Raw genomic sequence first — 20,291 nt, forward strand, 5'->3', positions numbered from 1 at the left:
AGCTGTGTATTCTCCAGCTGTGTGCCTCCAGCTCTTGCAAAACTACAGACAAAGGATGTGTGGGCATGCTGGGAGCGGTAATTTTGCAACAGTTAAAGGCAACACTGCTCTAACAGTGCTTTACAAACACTCCCACTCCAGCTGCTGCAAAACTACAACTCCCAGCATGCTTGAACAGTCAAATATTTATCTCCTGAATGTCCAAGAAGCTGATCAGACATTCAGGAGTCTGTGAAAGCTGAATGACACACAGTGACAGCTATGTTGAATAGCATCCAGCTTTACTAGGAACATATAGAAAATGTATGCATACGAACTACTGTGCAGTGATTTGCAGACAGCCAGGCTGTTCCCAGATTCAGAGCAGATGAGTCATCCACAGTGAGGGAGCGAGATGGACACGCCCCCTCCATAAGGCAAGAACACAAAGCAACTGAGCAACATATAAATGCCATTTGTTAGGGATATATTGGTCCTAGACACATACAAATGATATGTACATTATCAGGACTAGGTACTGAGTAACATCACTTTTTTAGCACTATGATCGGTACGCTTTAAGCGCACATGCTCGACTGTTGGTCTGTTTGAATCAGGATACGGGAACACTACTTATTCCGCACCTCACTGCCGTGTTAGATCTCCAAGTTTAGTGAGCCATAAGTAGGCTGTACTACGAGACCACAGAAATGACAGTACACTGCAGTACAATAGTACAGCAGTAAAACAAAAACTATATAGTACCAGAATTGTACTGACCGGCAGTATAAAGTTAACATTTTGAAAAAAGGAAAAAAATATTCACACATTTTTTGTAGGGATCCACAGATCTCGTTTTTTTAGGGCCGATACCGATAATCGGTGGAGGTCAGGGCCGATAGCCGATAACTTATACAGGAATATAGGTAAAAGTTATCGGCTATTTATCCCCGCTCGACACCGCTGCAGATCATTGATTTAAAGCAGGCGCTTTAAATCAATGCATTGCAGTGGCTTTTGCGGTTCCATATGCCACTGCCGCCACCACCCGCTTCTCTCCCCCTACCTGTCAGGGTGGTCCGGGCCATCCATCCTTCCTGTAGTGTCCGGCGGCATTCCGGGTGGAGGGTGAACCGGTCCGGGCTGTCCTTCTCTGGGGGTTCTCTTCTCCACTCCGGGCAGGCTCCGGCCTAGTACGCTGCATAGACGCCGCTGCGCAGTGACGCCCGTGCGCAGCGACGCACCTGACGTCACGGCGTAGCGGCGTCTATGCAGCGTACTAGGCCGGAGCCTGCCCGGAGTGGAGAAGAGCACCCCCGGAGAAGAAGGAAAGCCCGGACCGGTTCACCCTCCACCCAGAATGCCGCCGGACACTACAGGAAGGAAGGATGGATGGCCCGGACCACCCCCATTACGGGCAAGTTTATTTTTTTTTATTGACTCTGAGGGTGGGGGAGGGGCCCGATCGGTATATCGGTATGAGCAAAAATCCATACCGGTATACCGCCCAGCACTACGGTGGGGGATGCGGTGCGGTGGGGCGGTCGCGGTGCAGTGTGGCGCGCCGGGGCATTATCGGCAAGGTAATTGCCGATACCGATAATGCCCAAAATCGTGATTATAGGCCATACCCATAATCGGTCGATCCCTAATTTTTTGTTTTGAAATACATGAGATCATAACCTGGCAACAATATAGATAGGAATCTAAAAAAAAAAAAAAAAAGACACACACAAAAAAACTAAGTCAGCAGTAGCCACCTTTATTGGCACAGTGTTCTATAAAAACAAACAAAATGCAACAATAAAAAAAAGTTACAAAGTCTAGATTTAACATAATACAGTGATTAAGTATTATGTAAACTATTGTTAATTTGCATATATTATGTTTTGCATTCTGTTGACTTTCCAGAAGGTTAACTGCTTAAAATAAATAAGAAAATGTTGCCTTGCTAGATGCTTTGCAAATACTTTTTAGACCTGTCATATGCAAATGCAGTATGGACATAAAGGAAGAGAACACACACATCTGTGCCTGTAGCTGCGCAGCTAATGCATATTAGTATAGATTCTGTTCTTAATAAAGACCAAGGCTGGGAGGTGCTGACGAATGCCAGGATAATGCTGTATATGACTAAACCACCGAGACACATTGATGTAACTCTCTTTTTCTTGGATTGAAAGGTCCGCCTGAAAGAAAAGGAAAAATCTTTAAAATCTGAATTCAATCATAAAAGTTATGAATCACACTAAAACCTGTTCCTTTGTAACCACGTTATGATCTACAATTTTGTTTACATTATTGTCATGGCTTCTAGATAACTGGCCAGTCAGGAGTCTGTTTAGGTATCCGTATATTTGATGGAGGTGTGAACAAAGCCCAAATACAAAACACTGTTGTAGATTTACTGCTCAGATCCTTAATTTGTGAATTTTTATGCATACCAGCTACTGATTGCTTCCTGTTCATACACAACAGGTACTTTACCTCTTCTCAACAATAGGAATTTGGACTAGCATGGAGGACTATCCAAAACACTGGAGCTTTAGTTGGGACTGGTACTTAGATAAGCTGTAGAAAAGTCAACTTAAAAAAGTTAAACTTAAAGCATACCTGTCCCCTCAAGTGAGTTTACATAGTAAGGCTGAGTTCACACCATGTTTTTGCAATACAGTTCCCGTATAAGTTTTCAATTTGAAAACCGATGGAACCTTATTAAAAAGCATATATATTGACTCTCCCTCGAAAACCGTATGTCAAACGATGCATCCGGTTGTGCATCTGTATGGTTTTGTCCATTTTTTCCCCATACCCAAAACCGTAGCCTACCACGATTTTTGATCTGGGTGAAAAACTGTATACTTTTATCTTTTTTTTTTTTTTTTAACATGGGAGTCAATGTATGTGCGTACGGTTCCATCCAGTTTGCACCATACGGTTTTTGACTTTGCACATGCGCAGTGCACACCGAAAGATTTTTTCTTGGAATTTCAATCAAACAAGTGAAACTTTATTCATAATGGAATGAAAAGTTAAAGACTTAAGGTTTTTTTCTTATTTAAAAAAAGGGATGTAACTGGACATCAATTTCCAAACCGTATACGGGTTAAAATTTGTACACACCTTTTGATACAGTTTAGTCCAGTTTTAAGGAATCTGTTTTTTCATCAAAAACCTGAAACGGGAACTGTATTGCTAAAACCTAGTGTGAACCCAGCCTCAGCTGTTCTAGGTGTACATCATGAATAATATTTATGGCCATTATAGGACTTGAATCTGGCATTTTTTCCCCCTGATCTCAGATTGAGAGTAGTTAGAGACTATAAGCATAAAAGACATACAGCAGTCCTGAATATAGATATGAGTAAAGCTCTGGAAGTGGGGGGGGGGGGGGGGGTGGATGCTGTACACACATCCCTCTCTTTCTCCTCTCCTTGGACATCTATGCAGTAAATTGAGAGAAAACAAAGGTACCATCACAACATTTCCCAAAAAGCATGTGACACCAGTGTTGGGTATTAAGAACCGGTGAACAAGGTCACCTAATGCGTACACCAATGATGGGATCAGAAATAATATACAAAAATAATATTGTAATATTAGTGATCAGCTATTTCTAAAGGAAGGATTTGGGGGGGGAAGACTAAGGGAATGGAAAGGGGGAGGGGAATAAGGGAACAGGGGAGGGCCTAGTGTGTACAGCCCATAGCTAGATATCCCTACTAAGAGTCCCTTACTCTACCCCTATATCCTAGGCGGATTTGACGCCCTGATAAGGGCAGCCCCGCAATGGAACCTATACCTCCTCTTTCCTAGTGTCCCTGATTAAAGACAATGGCCCTGATTTACTAAGAGTGGAGTTCTCTTTGTGGGTTTTAATTCCCTACAATTTTTTTCCACGGTATTTACTAAGTTTTCCCTACATTTTAATTTTTTTTTTTTTTTTTTTTTTTTTTTTTTTTTTAACATGCTCTGATCTGTAGAGTTTTCCCCAGCTCAAAACCACCAAATTTTCTGTGGAAACCTTCGTAAATCTGTTTTTTGTGTGAAAATGCCCCCTTTTCGGGTTCTCGCAATAAAAGAGAGTTATCGGGTTTACAATAGTAAATCAGGGCCGATGTAGGAATAGGGTGCTCTCTGTCTGACTAAAGGAATGCTATCTATCTAGTAGGATAGGAGAAGGGCAACAATCCTGCAAAAGCCTAATGCTTTTGACACATGGTGTGAAAATAAAAACAATGAATTTTAGTGACATGTCAATGTGGCAAACTGTACCCTTAGGGTGCGTTCACACATCGGAATTCTCGCGGATGAATTCCGCGAGCGGAGCTTCTGCCTGGTGGCCGCCGCCGAAAGTACTTCGGTGCTAGGGCCGCAGGGCACTGAGCTGTCACCATTGACAGCTATGCAGTGCTCGCGGAATCCGCGCAAAGAATGAACATGTTCTTTCTTTGCGCGGAACACTTTCAGCGGCGGAAATGTCCGCCGCTGAAATTCCGCAGTGTGAACGGGTCTCGCGGAAACCCGTTCACACTAATGTTAAAGTTCACACAGCTGAATTCCGCCAGGAAATTCCGCGGGAATTCCGTAGTGTGAACGAGGCCTTACATGGTCGCAACACTTGTAGATGACCCATGCTGCCTGATAAGTAGCCACAAATATACCTCTTAACAAATTACCTAGGCAATAGTCATATATTGTAGCCTTGTTGCCACACTAAAACACACAGGAATTTAAATATGCAAACTGCAACTTATCTGATCACAGACAAATCACTGCCACGAGTCCCGACGCATTTCTAGCCACAGTTAGTGAGGGGACGATGGGGGGCTCCACTGGTACATGTAACTCCATAGTAGGGTGATGGCTGATGAACATAGCCTGCACGTGGTGGGGAAGGGAGGACCAAAATTTTTGTATATTATTTCTGATCCCATCATTGGTGTACGCATTAGGTTACATAGTTCACCGGTTTTTAATACTAAACACCAGTGTAGGTGATGATCTCTCTTTATTGAGGGTATCTGTGTCACATGTATCTGTGATGCTTTTTGGGAAATTTTATTATGGTACCTTGTTTTTATTCTAGGAAAATAATAAATGTTAAGTTTAACAGTGATATTGTTGGTTGGAGAACACTAAAGTAATATTGTAGTTACAGTGATTTGGTTGAAATTGAGAGTAAATAATCAGTGCAAGTGGCAGGGTGGAGAAGTTGCCTCTAGTAAGATATATTACAAAGCTTCTGTTATCCTTTTGTATTATTAATTTATGCAAGTTTTTTTTTATTTTTTTTTTAAGTTGACAGACACAAAGTTGGCAAAAAAGCAGTCATATGCCTATACTGCAACAGTGAAAAGGACTTTGAATGGTGTGGTGGTGAAGCATGTATGCTACTACAATAAAGTTTATAGGACTGCCCGACAGCCGAGTACTCTAAACCCTAGAGAGTCCGTTTAAAACACCGAGGGGAATTTATTAAACCATTTAGACTTTTTTTTTTAAGCACTTTGTGCAATGGTCACTCATTTATATTGTGTGTGACTTTGTGAAATGTCACACAGGCAGATTCAATAGAAGTTATCACAGGGCAGGTCAACCCTGCCCTATGGAACTGGTTCGAAATGGCTGTATGCTGTAAAACTATTTTTTTAAGGTCCGTGTGACATTTGATACAATTGTCATGCCCCCGCCACTTCTCTGCAACATTTAACTAGAATATAGTAGAACAGTTCTGTGGCGATTCATCAGTGTGCTATTTGATACATTTGGCACATGTCTACCACTTTCTCTGCAACATTTGCGGACTAATAACTGCCAAAACTCACACCAGATTTGATACCTTGCCCTCTGTATCCCAAAAGAAGAACCACCACCACCACCACATTAAAGGGCTACTCAGCTGCTCAGCATTTGGAACAAACTGTTCCGAATGCTGGAGATGGGAGCTTGTGACATCATAGCCCTGATCCTAATGATGTCATGCCCCACCCCCTCAATGCAAGTCTATGGGAGGGGGCGTGGCAGCTGCCACGCCCCCTCCCATAGACTTGCATTGAGGGGCGGGGCATGACATAGCCCTGTCCCATCATGACATCATGCCCCACCCCTCAATGCAAGTCTATGGGAGGAGGCGTGACAGCCATCACGCCCCCTCCCATAGACTTGCATTTAGGGGGCGGGGCATGACCTCACAAGCTCCCGGCTCCAGCGTTCAGAACAGTTTGTTCCAAACGCTGAGCAGCGGAGTACCCATTTAAGTGTGACTTAGCACACTATTATATTGCCTCTGTCTGTAAAAATACTTACTATGATCGGATGCAACCCATAATAGATTAAGATATCAGCCAAAGTGATTTTATTTCCTGCCATGTACACTTTATCCTCCAAATAGGAATTTAGATCCTAGAAAAAAAAAAAATATTAGAGTAATAGATTAATATTAGATAGTACATCCTATAATATAGTACGTTCTGCACAGCATTCTGGGATAGCTAGTTATTTTTTCATTAGATGACTGCACAGTAGCAAATAAGCAAACCTAACTGAGGAGAAACACACTGGTACGGGAACTTGTGAGCCCGATGGAAAGCAAAAATGTGAATGCAGCTTTATTTGGGAATTTATAGTAAAGACTCAGTGGCAAAACTCATAATAGACAGTGTCAGACTCAATGTAGAGCCCCTAATGCAGCCAAAGGCTGTCCGGGCATGCTGGGAGTTGTAGTTTTGCAACAGCTGGAGGCACACTGTTTGGAAAACACTACCCTAATGAAAGCCTCACAACAAAATCCCCTTTCCGTGCCTTTTTTTTTTACCTTCTATTAACAGCTGTTGTGAATAACATCCATTTTCATTATAACAAGGTGGAGGGTTCCCTTTAGGGGGCTCCTACATGAGGCGGTGCTGTCCAGCCACTAGCACACATGATTTACCACTAATACTTAGAGGCACACCATTTGGAGAGTTCAGCTACAGTCAGCAAATCAGGAACGCATCACTGTGTGTAAGAGCGCCCTTAGGCAACCGAATAGTTAATCCAAACAAGTACATAAGCCTTTAACTACTATTAAAAGTGTGCCTTCATTTATACTAACAATAAAAACTCCATCCTACTATAACAGAATTCTCCTGACTGACCTTTAGTGTAGTTCTGATGTCTTCCCTGGAGGATAATCTGTCTATGCGTGTTGTTCGGTATTCGAGCCATTGCTGCACAATTGCCTTCTCTTCCAATGAAACACCCAACAGTTCCTCTTTCTTGGCTTGTGCAACTAGATGGGAAGCAATGGTGGCAAGACCGGCTAAGCTGGGACCTTTATTGGTCTGAAGCATAGGAATCTGCACATAAAGAGAAAAGAATTAACAGTATTTTAAAATATTGAGTAACATTCTAGCTGACTGCACACTATTCAGGCCAACATATACCGGTATGCTCCTCTGCTACCTCTAGTGACTGCAAGTAATCAGACCCTAAAAGGCTTTAATCTGTACATAAATTCACAGCCTGGTGAACTTACAGCCAATGCTTTTTCAGTCGCACACGTGTCCCCGGCCAAGCCTGCTGTGATGAAATCACGTACATTGTTCACGTGACGCTACAGCCAATCCCTGTGCCTCTCCCCATTTACTCCGCACGGGAGGTCATGGAGGCCACACACACTACTGAGCCTCATTTTGACTTGTTTTAAGGACATTACATCAAAGTTGGATCAGCCTGTAGTGTGGTTTTCCACTTTGATTTTGAGTGTGACTCCATATCCAGACCTCCATGGGTTGATAAATTTGATTTCCATTGATCATTTTTGTGTGATTTTGTTGTCAGCACATTCCACTATGTAAAGACGAAAGTATTTCATACGATTATTTCATTCATTCAGATCTAGGATGTATCATCTTAGTGTCCCCTTTATTTTTTTGAGCAGTGTATTTTATGCTGGTTCCAGGTAGTGGCTGATTTTAAAACAAAACAATTTTGGAAAACCTCTTTGACTAATAATGGACCAAAATTAATTTGTTATTCAGCCATACCTATCTACACACTTTTTAGTACACAGTTATATTTATTTAGGGCATGTTAATGTGGTTCACTATTCAGTTCAAACCTGAACATACATTGATAAGGTGTCGATTTGTCTGTCTTAAACATAGATCCCTTTCCAAGAGTAGAGTGCTTGGGAAGTACATGCATGTTTTTTATTTTATTTTTTTTCAGCCGCCATTTTTCAGTATGTTATTATTTTCAATCTCTTAAAGATGCAGCAATTTTTCATTTTTTGGAGGTTCAATTCTTTCCTTCTCACCTTTTAATAGCCATAAGTCTTTTAAGTTTCCACATACTGGGCTCTATGAGGGTTTGTTTTATGTGCAGGGATGTGGAATTCCTATTGCCCGACGACCGGGACTTGCAGCTCCGGAGTGCCAGGCAGGTGAATTTTTCAGGTCCTTAGCCCTGATTTGGGCAAGCAGGGCCAGACCTGAAAGCCCCCAACAAGCACTGCAGCGCTCAGAGGGGTGTATGGAGCGGGCTCTGGACACATGCCCACTCCGTATTGTGCAGCTCCCGGCTGTTTTCAGTAGAGGGTCCTATTAACTGACAACCCTCAGGGTAGCCAGGGGTAATCTCAAATATTAACCAAACCCTGGGCAAAAGCCCGGGGTGAAAAACCCCCTGATTAATCAACCCCTAAAAAAACACTTATTTATTGTATCATAAAATGTCCCCAAAAAGAATGTTTAAAATTGACACCGGCAGGTGGTGATAGTGGTGTTGTGTTATATATTTTTTTGAGGCACTCTGTGCTCTCTCATATGATCTCTCGCAGTGGGAGATCATATGAGAGAGCACGGAGTGCCTCAAAAAAATATATAACACAACACCACTATCACCACCTGCCGGTGTCAATTTTAAACATTCTTTTTGGGGACATTTTATATGATACAATAAATAACAAAGTGTTTTTTAGGGGTTGATTAATCAGGGTTTTTTTCCCCCCGGGCTTATGCCCAGGGTTTGGTTAACAGTAGGGGGTCCGCCACTAATAGCCAGCATGCGGCAATCCCTGCGGCGGGCTATTAACCCTTTAGATCGCCGCTGTCAAAGCAAATAGAGGTAGCCGGAGGGCTTACCTCTGCTTCCCTGTGTCCGTGGCTCGGTCATTGATAGAGCCTGGCTGGACTAGGCTCTATAAATTGATCGCAGAGCACACAGATCAATGGAGTTCAATAGAACTCTATTCATTTGTATGAGGAATCTAATGATTCCTCCTAAAAGTCCCCTAAGGGACTAATAAAGTGTGAATTATTATTATTTTTTTTTAAAGAAAAGTTTAAAAGCACTCCCTTTTCCTATATAAAAACATGTAAACATAATAAAAATAAACATATTTGGTATCGCTGCGTGCATAATTGTACGATCTAATAAAACAGAACATGTATCCCGTACGGTAAATGATGTAAATGTAAAAAAAAATACCAAACCACAGAATGGCAGTTTTTATAATATTCCATAAAAAAAAAAAAAAAAAAAATAAGTTAAAAGCGATTAAAAAAAAGTCAGATCAATAGCAAAGTGGTACCAATACAAAAAACGGATTATGGCACAAAAAAGGAGCCCTCAATCCTCATGGCACAAAGATAAATATCACTGAAAACAATCTCAGACACCTGTGATAATGAGATTGCCAGGTGAGCCCAATTTAAGGAAAAACTACTAAATGTGGGTGTTCCACATTATAAGCAGAGCACTATGGGGAAGAAAAAGGATCTCTCTGCTGCAGAAAAAGAGTGAAATAGTTCAGTGCCTTGGACGAGGTATGAAACCATGATATTTCACGAAAACTTAAGCGTGATCATTGCAAGAGATTTGTGGCTGATTCAGAGTACAGACGGGTTCGTGCAGATGAAGGCACATTGAGGAAGATTTCTGCCAGATCAATGCATCGGATCAAGAGAGCAGCTGCTAAAATACCATTACATAGCAGCAAATAGATATTTAAAGCTGCTGGTGCCTCTGGAGTCCCATCATCACTGATGAGTGCCATGTAACCCTGGATGGTCCAGGTGGATGGAGTAGTGGATGGTCACCCTGTTCCAACAAGGCTGTGACGTCAGCAAGGCGGCGGAGGAGTCATGTTTTGGGCCGTAATCATAGGAAGAGAGCTGGTTGGCCCCTTTAGGGTCCCCGAAGGTGTAAAGATGACCTCTGCAAAGTATGTGGAGTTTCTGACGGACCAATTTCTTCCCTGGTACAGAAGGAAGATCTATGCTTTACGTAATAATAATATCTTCATGCATGACAATGCACCATCTCATATTGCAAAGAATACCTCTGCATCAATGGCTGCTTTGGGGATAAAAGGAGAGTCAAGGTGTGGCCTCCATCCTCCCCTGACCTCAATCCTATTGAGAACCTTTGGAGCAGTCTCAAGCAAAAGATCTATGAGGGTGGGAGGCAGTTTACATGCAAACATTATGACATCTTGCAAACAAATTCAAGCAGAAAATGTCCAAAAACTCACAAGTTCAATGGATGAAAGACTTGTGAAGCTGCTATCAAATAAGGGGTCCTATGTTAAAATGTTGTTCAAAGTTTGATTGATATAGCTTTGGATTTCAGTAAATATGCTGCAAACACAAATGACACTTCAGTTCTTTACAATAGGGATCGGCTGATAATCACGATTTTGGGCATTATCGGTATCGGCAATTACCTTGCCGATAATCCGATAATGCCCCGCCCCCACCGTGACCGCCACCCCCCCACGACCCGCCGCACCGCGTCGCACCTCCCACCGCACCAGCTCCATTGTCTCCCCCATCCCCGGTTTTATAATTACCTGTTCCCGGGGCCCACGCTACCTATGGCTCCTGCTGCGTCCTGCGTTATGCTGTGCGCAATGACGAGTGACGTCAGTGCGCACAGTGAAAGCTCAGGAGGACGTCACCGGAGCCAGATGTAGAGTGGACCCCGGGAACAGATAATTCTAAAACCGGGGATGGGGGAGGCAATGGGGCCGGGGCGGTGCGGTGGGGGGTGCGGCGAAGTGGAGCGGTAGGGGGCGCGGAGCGGCGGTGGGGGGGCAGTGGCGGTGATAGGACTCCGGACCCCCGGACAGGCAGGGGGAGAGAAGCGGGCAGCGGAGGCGGCGGTCTATGGCACCGCAAAAGCCGCTGCAGTTCATTGATTTAAAGCACCCGCTTTAAATCAATGATCTGCAGCGGTGTTGCGGGGGGATAAATAGCCGATAACTTATACCGGAATATCGGTATAAGTTATCGGCTATCGGCCCTAACCTGCACCGATTATCGGTATCATCCCTAAAAAAAACGATATCGGTCGATCCCTACTTTACAACCTATAAAGTGTTTTGTGACTTACAGTGCGTAATAATTGGGAACAGTGCATTATAAGATTTTTTATGTTAAAAAAAAAAAATACTGTTATTAGGAGGTTTGTTCAATAAAATTTGAATTGTACTCTTAATAGTTGATAACATGAGAATTATGCTGACTGTTATTTACATCAATTATTTAGGTAAATGAGAATAATATAATTTGCATAATTTGGAACAGGGTGTAAAGTAGGGGATACCAAATATACCGTATTTATCGGCGTATAACACGCACTTTTTAGGCTAAAATTTTTAGCATAAAGTCTGTGTGCGTGTTATACGCCGATACACCCCCAGGAAAGGCAGGGGGAGAGAGGCCGTTGCTGCCCGCTTCTCTCCCCCTGCCTTTCCTGGGGTCTAGAGCGCTGCTGTCGGCCCTTCTCTCCCCCTGGCTATCGGCACCGCTGCCCGTTCTGTCCCCCTGACTATCGGTGCCGGCGCCGATAGCCAGGGGGAGAGAAGCGGCGCCGACAGCCAGGGGAGAGAAGCGGCAGCGGCACCCATTGCCGGCGCCGCTGCCCCCCCCCCCATCCCCGGTGGCATAATTACCTGAGTCGGGTCCGCGCTGCTGCAGGCCTCCGGCGTGCGTCCCCGGCGTCGTTGCTATGCGCTGAACGGTGCGGCGCATGACGTCAGTGCGCCGCGCCGTGCATAGCAACGACGCAGGGGACGCACGCCGGAGGCCTGCAGCAGCGCGGACCCGACTCAGGTAATTATGCCACCGGGGATGGGGGGAGTCAACGGGGCAGCGGCGCCGGCAATGGGTGCCGCTGCCCCTTCTATCCCCCTGGCTGTCGGCGCCGCTTCTCTCCCCCTGGCTGTCGGCGCCGGCAATGGGGCGCCGGCACCGATAGTCAGGGGGACAGAACGGGCAGCGGCGCCGATAGCCAGGGGGTGAGAAGGGCCGACAGCAGCGCTCTAGACACCAGGAAAGGCAGGGGGAGAGAAGCGGGCAGCGACGGCCTCTCTCCCCTGCCTTTCCTGGGGGTATATCGGTGTATACACGCGCACACACGCACCCTCATTTTACCATGGATATTTGGGTAAAAAACTTTTTTTTACCCAAATATCCTGGGTAAAATGCGTGTTATAGGCCGGTGCGTGGTATACCCCGATAAATACGGTATTTATTTTTGTTTACATTTTTTAATTAGAAAAAATGGAAAAAGTGATTGGGGGAGATTTAAACTTATCAGAATAGGGTGTTATGCACATTTATTAAAACATTATTTGTTCTCATTGTTTTCAAGTCCCCATACATCTTCCAATTGCAAACACTGTTCAGTGCTATGCCATAGCATAGCATTGATCAGTGTTATTAGCTCTTTGCCTTTTCACAATGCTGAACCACACGGGTGAGTCGCTGTGTGCATGGACAGGAGATTGCGGGGGTCCCCGCAGTTGGACTACCCAAGATCAGACACTTATTCCCTTCTCTGTGGCGGGGGAATTTGTTAAAGGGGTGGAAAACTTTTTATTTTTTTTAAGGTCTTTTTAACCCCTCAAGTACCTTTTTTTGCACTTAAGTTTTTTCCTCCTCCCCTTTAAAAAAAAATTCTTTCAATTTTGCACCTAAAAATCCACATGATGGCTTATTTTTTGCTCCACCAATTCTACTTTGTAATGACATCAGTCATTTTACCCAAAAATCTACAGCGAAACGGAACAAAAAAAACTGAGCGACAAAATTGAAGAAAAAAACGGGGGGGGCTTCCGTTTCTACGCAGTAAATTTTTCGGTAAAAATGACACCTTATCTTTATTCTGTAGTTCCATACAATTAAAATGATACCCTACTTATATAGGTTTGATTTTGTCGTACTTCTGGAAAAAATCATAACTTCATGCACTAAAATGTATAAGTTTAAAATGGTCATCTTCTGACCCCTATAACTTATTTTTCCGTGTACGGGGTGGTAGGAGGGCTCATTTTTTGACCTGAAGTTTCTAGCGGTACCATTTTTGTATTTATTGGACTTTTTGATCGCTTTTTATTAATTTTTTCAGGATATAAAAAGTGACCAAAATTTTTTTTGGGCGTGTATGACATTGACCGCACGGTTTAATTAACTATATATTTTTATAATTCTGACATTTCTGCACACTGTGATACCACATATTTATTTTTACTTACCTTTTTTTTTTTTTTTTTTAATGGGAAACGGGGGAGGGGGGGGGGGGGTGATTCAAACTTTTATTAGGGAAGGGGTTAAATGATCTTTATTAACTCCCCCCCCCCCATAGGGGGCTTTAACACTGCACATACTGATGTTTTACATTCATCATTGTTATCCCATAGGAGAACATTGATCGATGATTCTGCCGCTTGACTGCTCATGCCTGGATCTCAGGCACTGAGCAGTCATTCGGCAATCGGACAGACAGGAGGCAGGTAGGGGCCCTCCTTGTGTGTTACAGCTGTTCAGGAGGCCGCCATTTCACCGTGGCAGTCCCGAACAGCCAACTGAGCAAGCTGGGATATGTTTACTTTCACTTTAGACGTGGCGATCAACTTTGAACGCTGCGTCTAAAGTGTTAATAGTGCCGCGTGCTATTAGCCACGTGCCCCGCCCGTTGTTAGAGGCTGCGCCCGACCTGCTATGACGCGGGGCCGCGCCATGGCCCTGCGTTATAGAAAGGAAGCGGACTCAGGGCGTACAGGTATGCCCCGAGTCCTTAAGTCAACTGGCTCCAGATAAACAGGGTTGTAAATTACTTCTATTAAATTTTTTAATCCTTTCAGTACTTATTAGCAGCTGTACACTACAGAGGAAATTCTTTCTGTTTGACCACAGTGTTCTCCGCTGACACCTCTGTTCATGTCAGGAACTGTCCGGAGCAGGAGAAAATCCCCATAGCAAACTTCTCCCGTTCTGGACAGTTCCTGACAAAGACAGAGGTGTCAGCAGAGAGCACTATGGATAGACAAAATAAATTGTAAAAGGAAAAGAACTTCCTGTGAAGCATACAGCTGCTAATAAGTACTGAAAGGATTAAGATTTTTTTAATAGAATTTACAAATCTGTTTAACTTTCTGGCACCAGTTGATTTAAAAAAAAAAAATGTTTTCCACCATTGTACCCCTTTAAGGACTGCTCATGCAGGGAGTTTTAGTTTAGCTGAACACACACTGGTTGGGAAACACTTTCTAACATGTGCAACATCAAATAGCACAAGCCCCAGTGATATACAGATGTCATGCTCACCCTTAAGAGTGCGGTGGCACATCATGGTACTGCAGCACACACACCCTGCGCCGTGTATGCGTCTTACACCTGGCCCGTGAATGTAAAGAGCGATGATACAGTGTATGTATTACAGCTCAGTACTGTACAACAGCCAGCGACCAGCAATAGGAATATCTGCGCCGTGTATGCGTCTTACACCTGGCTGTGAATGTAAAGAGCGATGATACAGTGTATGACAGCTCAGTACTGTACAACAGCCAGCGACCAGCAATAGGAATATCTGCACCGTGTATGCGTCTTACACCTGGCTGTGAATGTAAAGAGCGATGATACAGTATGTATGACAGCTCAGTACTGTACAATAGTCAGTGACCAGCAATAGGAATATCTGCGCCGTGTATGCGTCTTACACCTGGCCCGTGAATGTAAAGAGCGATGATACAGTATGTATGACAGCTCAGTACTGTACAACAGCCAGCGACCAGCAATAGGAATATCTGCACCGTGTATGCGTCTTACACCTGGCTGTGAATGTAAAGAGCGATGATACAGTATGTATGACAGCTCAGTACTGTACAATAGTCAGTGACCAGCAATAGGAATATCTGCGCCGTGTATGCGTCTTACACCTGGCTGTGAATGTAAAGAGCGATGATACAGTGTATGTATGACAGCTCAGTACTGTACAACAGCCAGCGACCAGCAATAGGAATATCTGCGCCGTGTATGCGTCTTACACCTGGCTGTGAATGTAAAGAGCGATGATACAGTATGTATGACAGCTCAGTACTGTACAATAGTCAGTGACCAGCAATAGGAATCTCTGCACCGTGTATGCGTCTTACACCTGGCTGTGAATGTAGAGAGCGATGATACAGTGTATGTATGACAGCTCAGTACTGTACAACAGCCAGCGACCAGCAATAGGAATATCTGCGCCGTGTATGCGTCTTACACCTGGCTGTGAATGTAAAGAGCGATTATACAGTAGGTATGACAGCTCAGTACTGTACAATAGTCAGTGACCAGCAATAGGAATCTCTGCTTCAGTACGCACATTTCGTGGCACACTAAATGCCAATAGTGTAGTGCACCAAGGAAACAGATGAACATGCCGACAATCATGTTAGAGACTGCTTCATCTGTATATGGTGGATCCCTGACCGCGCTCATCATAACTTTAGGCTGGATTTTTTAAGCCCATAATTCTAATTCCTCTGGGAACTCTGGTCCCTCCTCCCCCCACACTCTATAAACATACTGATCGGTTAGTTTGGGATTTAAACTGAACCATATCAACGTCATGGACCAATTTAGGTGATGACAAGCTCTGTACAGCATCGTGGAATATGTTGGCACCATATAAATAAGGTGATGAGCCACAAAGATGCGCAAATTAAGTGAAACAATCGTTGCTCCTGTCTCCAGTTATAAAATAAACTATGGTGCTTCACAATTGGAGAGTGCCGCAGAATTCTTCTATATCCAAGTTATACAGATTAATAAATTACTTCTATTAAAAAATCTTAATCCAGTACTTAACTGCTGTATGCTCCAGAGAACGTTGTGTAGTTCTTTTCAGTCTGACCACAGTGCTCTCTGCTGACACTTCTGTCCATGTCAGGAACTGTCCAGAGCAGAAGAGGTTTTCTATGGGGATTTGCTCCTACTCTGGACAGTTCCTGACAGGTGTCAGCAGAGAGCACTGTGGTCACAACTTCCTCTGTAGTATACAGCAGCAGATAAGTACTGTATGGATTAAGATTTTTTAATAGAAGTTACAAATCTGTTTAAAGGGGTATTCCACTTTATTTTATTTTTTTTAAATCAACTAGTGCCAAAAAGTTAAACAGACTTGTAAATGACTTCTATTAAAAATAATCTTAATCCTTTCAGTACTTAGCTGCTGCATGATCCACAGGAAGTTCTTTTCTTTTTGAATTTACTTTCTGTCAGACCACAGTGCTCTCTGTCAGGAACTGTCCGAAGCAGCATAGGTTTGCTATGGGGATTTGCTCCTACTCTGGACAGTTCCTAAAATGGAAAGAGGTGTCCGCAGAGAGCACTGTGGTCAGACAGAAATTAAATTAAAAAAGAAAAGAACTTTCTGTGGAGCATATAACAGCTGATAAGTACTGGAAGGATTAAGATTTTTATATAGAAGTAATTTACAAATATGTTTAACTTTTTGGCACCATTTGATTTAGAAGAAAAAAAAAAAAGGTTTTCCAGTGGAGTACCCCTTTAACTTTCTGGATCCAGTTGATATGAAAAAAGGTTTTCCACCGGAGTACCCCTTTAACCAGAGCACAGTGGCAGTGTGAACAAAGTAGGGATCGACCGATTATCGGTTTGGCCGATATTCACGACTTTGGAAGTTATCGGCATCGGCAATTACCTTGCCAATAATCTCCCGCCCCCTGCACCGGCCAGAGACCGCCACCGCCCCATTGCCTCCCCCATGCCCGGTTTTATAATTACCTGTTCCCGGGGTCCGCGCTACTTTTGGCTCCTGCGGCATCCTGTGTTATGCTGTGCACTGCGCAATGACAAGTGACGTCCTCAACGCGAGTTACGTCAGTGCGCACAGTGACAGCTCAGGACGCCGCTGGAGCCAGAAGTAGCACGGACCACGGGAACAGGTAATTATAAAACCGGGCATGGGGGAGGCAATGGGGTGGCGGCGGTGGTTGGACTAAGGAAAGGCAGGGGGAGAGAAGCGGGCGGCGGCGGTCTCTGGGCAGAGGGGGGGGGGGGGGGGGGGGGGGTTTGGGTTAGACTCAAAGGGACCCCAGGACAGGCAGGGGGAGAGAAGCGGATGGTGGCAACGGTCTCTGGCCCCGCAAAAGCCTCTGCAGTTCATTGATTTAAAGCGCCCGCTTTAAATCAATGATCTGCAGTGGCGTCGCCAAGGGGGGGATTCGGATAAACAGCCGGTAACTTATACCGGAATATCGGTAAGTTATCGGCTATCGGCCTTTACCTCCACAGATTATCGGTATCGGCCCAAAAAAAAAAAAAAAAAACATATCAGTCGATCCCTAGAACAAAGCCCAAGTACCTCCTGAAACAGTGCATTCGACTTTTGTGGTTATGCTAAATAAATAAAGGAATAATTATTAATATTCTAGCACTTGGAAATAGGCGACGCAGGGAATATGGCGGTTGCTTAGCTGTTTCCAAAACAGCTGTCAGTACCACCGGGTGGCTACCTCCAGCTGTTGCAAAACTACAACTCCCAGCATGCCCGGACAGCCAAAGGCTGTCCGGGCATGCTGGGAGTTGTAGTTTTGCAACAGCTGGAGGCACACTGGTTGGAAAAAATAGCTGTATACAGATGGCTTTTATGTTAACTGTTTATATACTGGCTTCCTCTGAACATGCCGGGTTACTAACCCCAGAGCTCTATGCAGCCACACACCGTCCCTTTGCTTCCCTAACCCTAGTACAGGAGGGCCTCACACAGCGAGCTCACCTGGCTGCTCCCCTGGGCACGGCTGCTGTACTTCCCTGCCTTCAACCCTAGACATTTCTCCAACGCGGTCAGCTCGTCCACCGCCATCTTGGTTGGCACGTCACAAAGGAAACATACGCTGCCAACCACCCAGCTGCCGCTTAGACCCGCCTTTCCGGAAACAGCGCTATTTGATTGGTCCGAATATAGGCAGTGGCCCTGGCCAATGTAGGATGCTTGCGCTGATTGGTTGATGTCACTGGCGAAGCGGTCTCTGGAGAACCATAGAGTTGTAGGAAGAGGGGAATTCGCCTGCAGCGTTTCCTGTTCCTAGCTTACTAAGTTGTGTAGCTAGTGTTTCCTCCAGTAGAGGGCGCTCACTCTTTCTCACGTGTTTTCTTATTGATGGACCTGTCTGTAGTCGGGGTTGGCTGTAGTTTTACAGTTGGTAATAGACAACAATTACTGAAGTTGGTTTATATTACGTTTTTTTTCTTGTAGTAGCTGATAAAATAATCTGGAGCCACAGTGTCTTGGACACCCTCGATCCCCTTATTTTATTGCGGCGCCGCCGTTGGTGGGCAGGGGGAGAGCGCTCCCCCTGCAAACACCATAGATGCCGTATACATTTTCCTGCATGTAGTTATGATTTTTTCCAGAAGTACGACAAAATCAAACCTATATAAGTAGGGTATCATTTTAACCGTATGGACCTACAGAATAATGATAAGGTGTAATTTTTACCGAAAAATGAACTACGTAGAAATGGAAGCCCCCAAAATTTACAAAATAGGGTTTTTTCTTCTATTTTGTCGCACAATGATTGGAATGGATTTTTTAGTAAAATGACTGATGTTATTACAAAGTAGAATTGGTGGCGCAAAAACTAATCCATAATATAGATTTTTAGGTGGAAAATTGAAAGGGTTATGATTTTATAAAAGGTAGGGAGGAAAAAAATAAAATACAAAAACTGAAAAACGCTGAGTCCTTAAGGGGTTAAAGGGATACTCCGGTGAATTTAAAACAAAACATTTTTTAAATCAACTGGTGCCAGAAAGTTAAACAGATTTGTAAATTACTTCAGTTTAAAAATCTCAACCCTTCCGGTACCTATCTGCTGCTGTATGCTACACAGGAAGTTCTTTTCTTTTTAAAGGGGTATTCTGGCTTTATACATCTTATCCCCTATCCAAATAATAGGATTAGATGTATGATTGCAGGGGTCCCGCTGCTGGGGACCCCCACGATCTCAGCATGAATAGGGGGCGTGATGCCAGGTGCTGCACCAAGATCGTAGGGGTCCCCAGCGGCGGGACCCCTGCGATCATACATCTTATCCCCTATTATTTGGATAGGGAATAAGATGTATAGAGCCAGAATACCCCTTTAAAAAGAAAAGAACTTCCTGTGGAGCATACAGCAGCTGATAGGTACTGGAGGAATTAAGATTTTTTAACAGAAGTAATTTATAAATCTGTTTAACTTTCTGGCACCAGTTGATTTAAAAAAAAATAAAAAATCACCGGAGTAACCCTTTAAGTTGTCCGACCCCATGAATAATTTAAAAAGCAGCTCAGAATGTGGTAAAATAATAAAAGAAGCTACTCCTATACTGACAACTTCCGGGTCTGGATTTTCAGGACATGCGACCACTGGAAGCATCAAGTGATCAGGAAGGCAAGTATCCCTTTTATTTTATTTACAGACACACCTTCAAGGACACAGGCTATTTTGGACTTTAACCCCTTAAGGACTCAGGGTTTTTCCGTTTTTGCACTTTCGTTTTTTCCTCCTTACCCTTTAAAAATCATAACCCTTTCAATTTTCCACCTAAAAATCCATATTATGGCTTATTTTTTGCGTCGCCAATTCTACTTTGCAGTGACATTAGTCATTTTACCCAAAAATGCACGGCGAAACGGAAAAAAAAATCATTGTGCGACAAAATCGAAAAAAAAAACGCCATTTTGTAACTTTTGGGGGCTTCCGTTTCTACGCAGTGCATATTTCGGTAAAACTTATATAGGTTTGATTTTGTCGCACTTCTGGAAAAAATCATAACTACATGCAGGAAAATTTATACGTTTAAAAATGTCATCTTCTGACCCCTATAACTTTTTTATTTTTCCACGTACAGGGCGGTATGAGGACTCATTTTTTGCGCCGTGATCTGAAGTTTTTATTGGTATGATTTTTGTTTTGATCGGACTTTTTGATCACTTTTTATTCATTTTTTTAATGGTATAAAAAGTGACCAAAATACGCTTTTTTGGACT

The 20,291-nt window shown here is 43.7% G+C and overlaps 1 protein-coding gene across 1 annotated transcript; it reads right to left on the reverse strand.

Annotated features, from left to right (window-relative positions):
• Nucleotides 1-1,721: 1,721 nt before the first annotated feature.
• EEF1E1 (eukaryotic translation elongation factor 1 epsilon 1) lies at nt 1,722-18,255 on the reverse strand. The gene is made up of 4 exons (XM_056521126.1): nt 18,034-18,255; nt 7,119-7,319; nt 6,289-6,384; nt 1,722-2,168 (listed from the first exon to the last, which is right to left on the reverse strand). Exons 1-4 carry the CDS (start codon nt 18,118-18,120, stop codon nt 2,028-2,030), a joined length of 525 nt encoding a protein of 174 aa, XP_056377101.1. The 5' UTR covers nt 18,121-18,255; the 3' UTR covers nt 1,722-2,027.
• Nucleotides 18,256-20,291: the final 2,036 nt, after the last annotated feature.

This window comes from Hyla sarda, chromosome 5, assembly GCF_029499605.1.
Source record: "Hyla sarda isolate aHylSar1 chromosome 5, aHylSar1.hap1, whole genome shotgun sequence".
NCBI classification, from domain to species: Eukaryota; Metazoa; Chordata; class Amphibia; order Anura; family Hylidae; genus Hyla; species Hyla sarda.

What these genes read in the sequence shown, in the direction of transcription:
- EEF1E1 (XM_056521126.1), bottom strand. Translation starts at nt 18,120, where the DNA reads ATGGCGGTGGACGAGCTGACCGCGTTGGAGAAATGTCTAGGGTTGAAG. An exon ending in ACATCAGAACTACACTAAAG is followed by an intron (nt 6,385 to 7,118) that starts GTCAGTCAGGAG and finishes TTTTTTTTCTAG; the next exon opens with GATCTAAATTCCTATTTGGA. An exon ending in ATGGGTTGCATCCGATCATA is followed by an intron (nt 2,169 to 6,288) that starts GTAAGTATTTTT and finishes CTTTTCTTTCAG; the next exon opens with GCGGACCTTTCAATCCAAGA.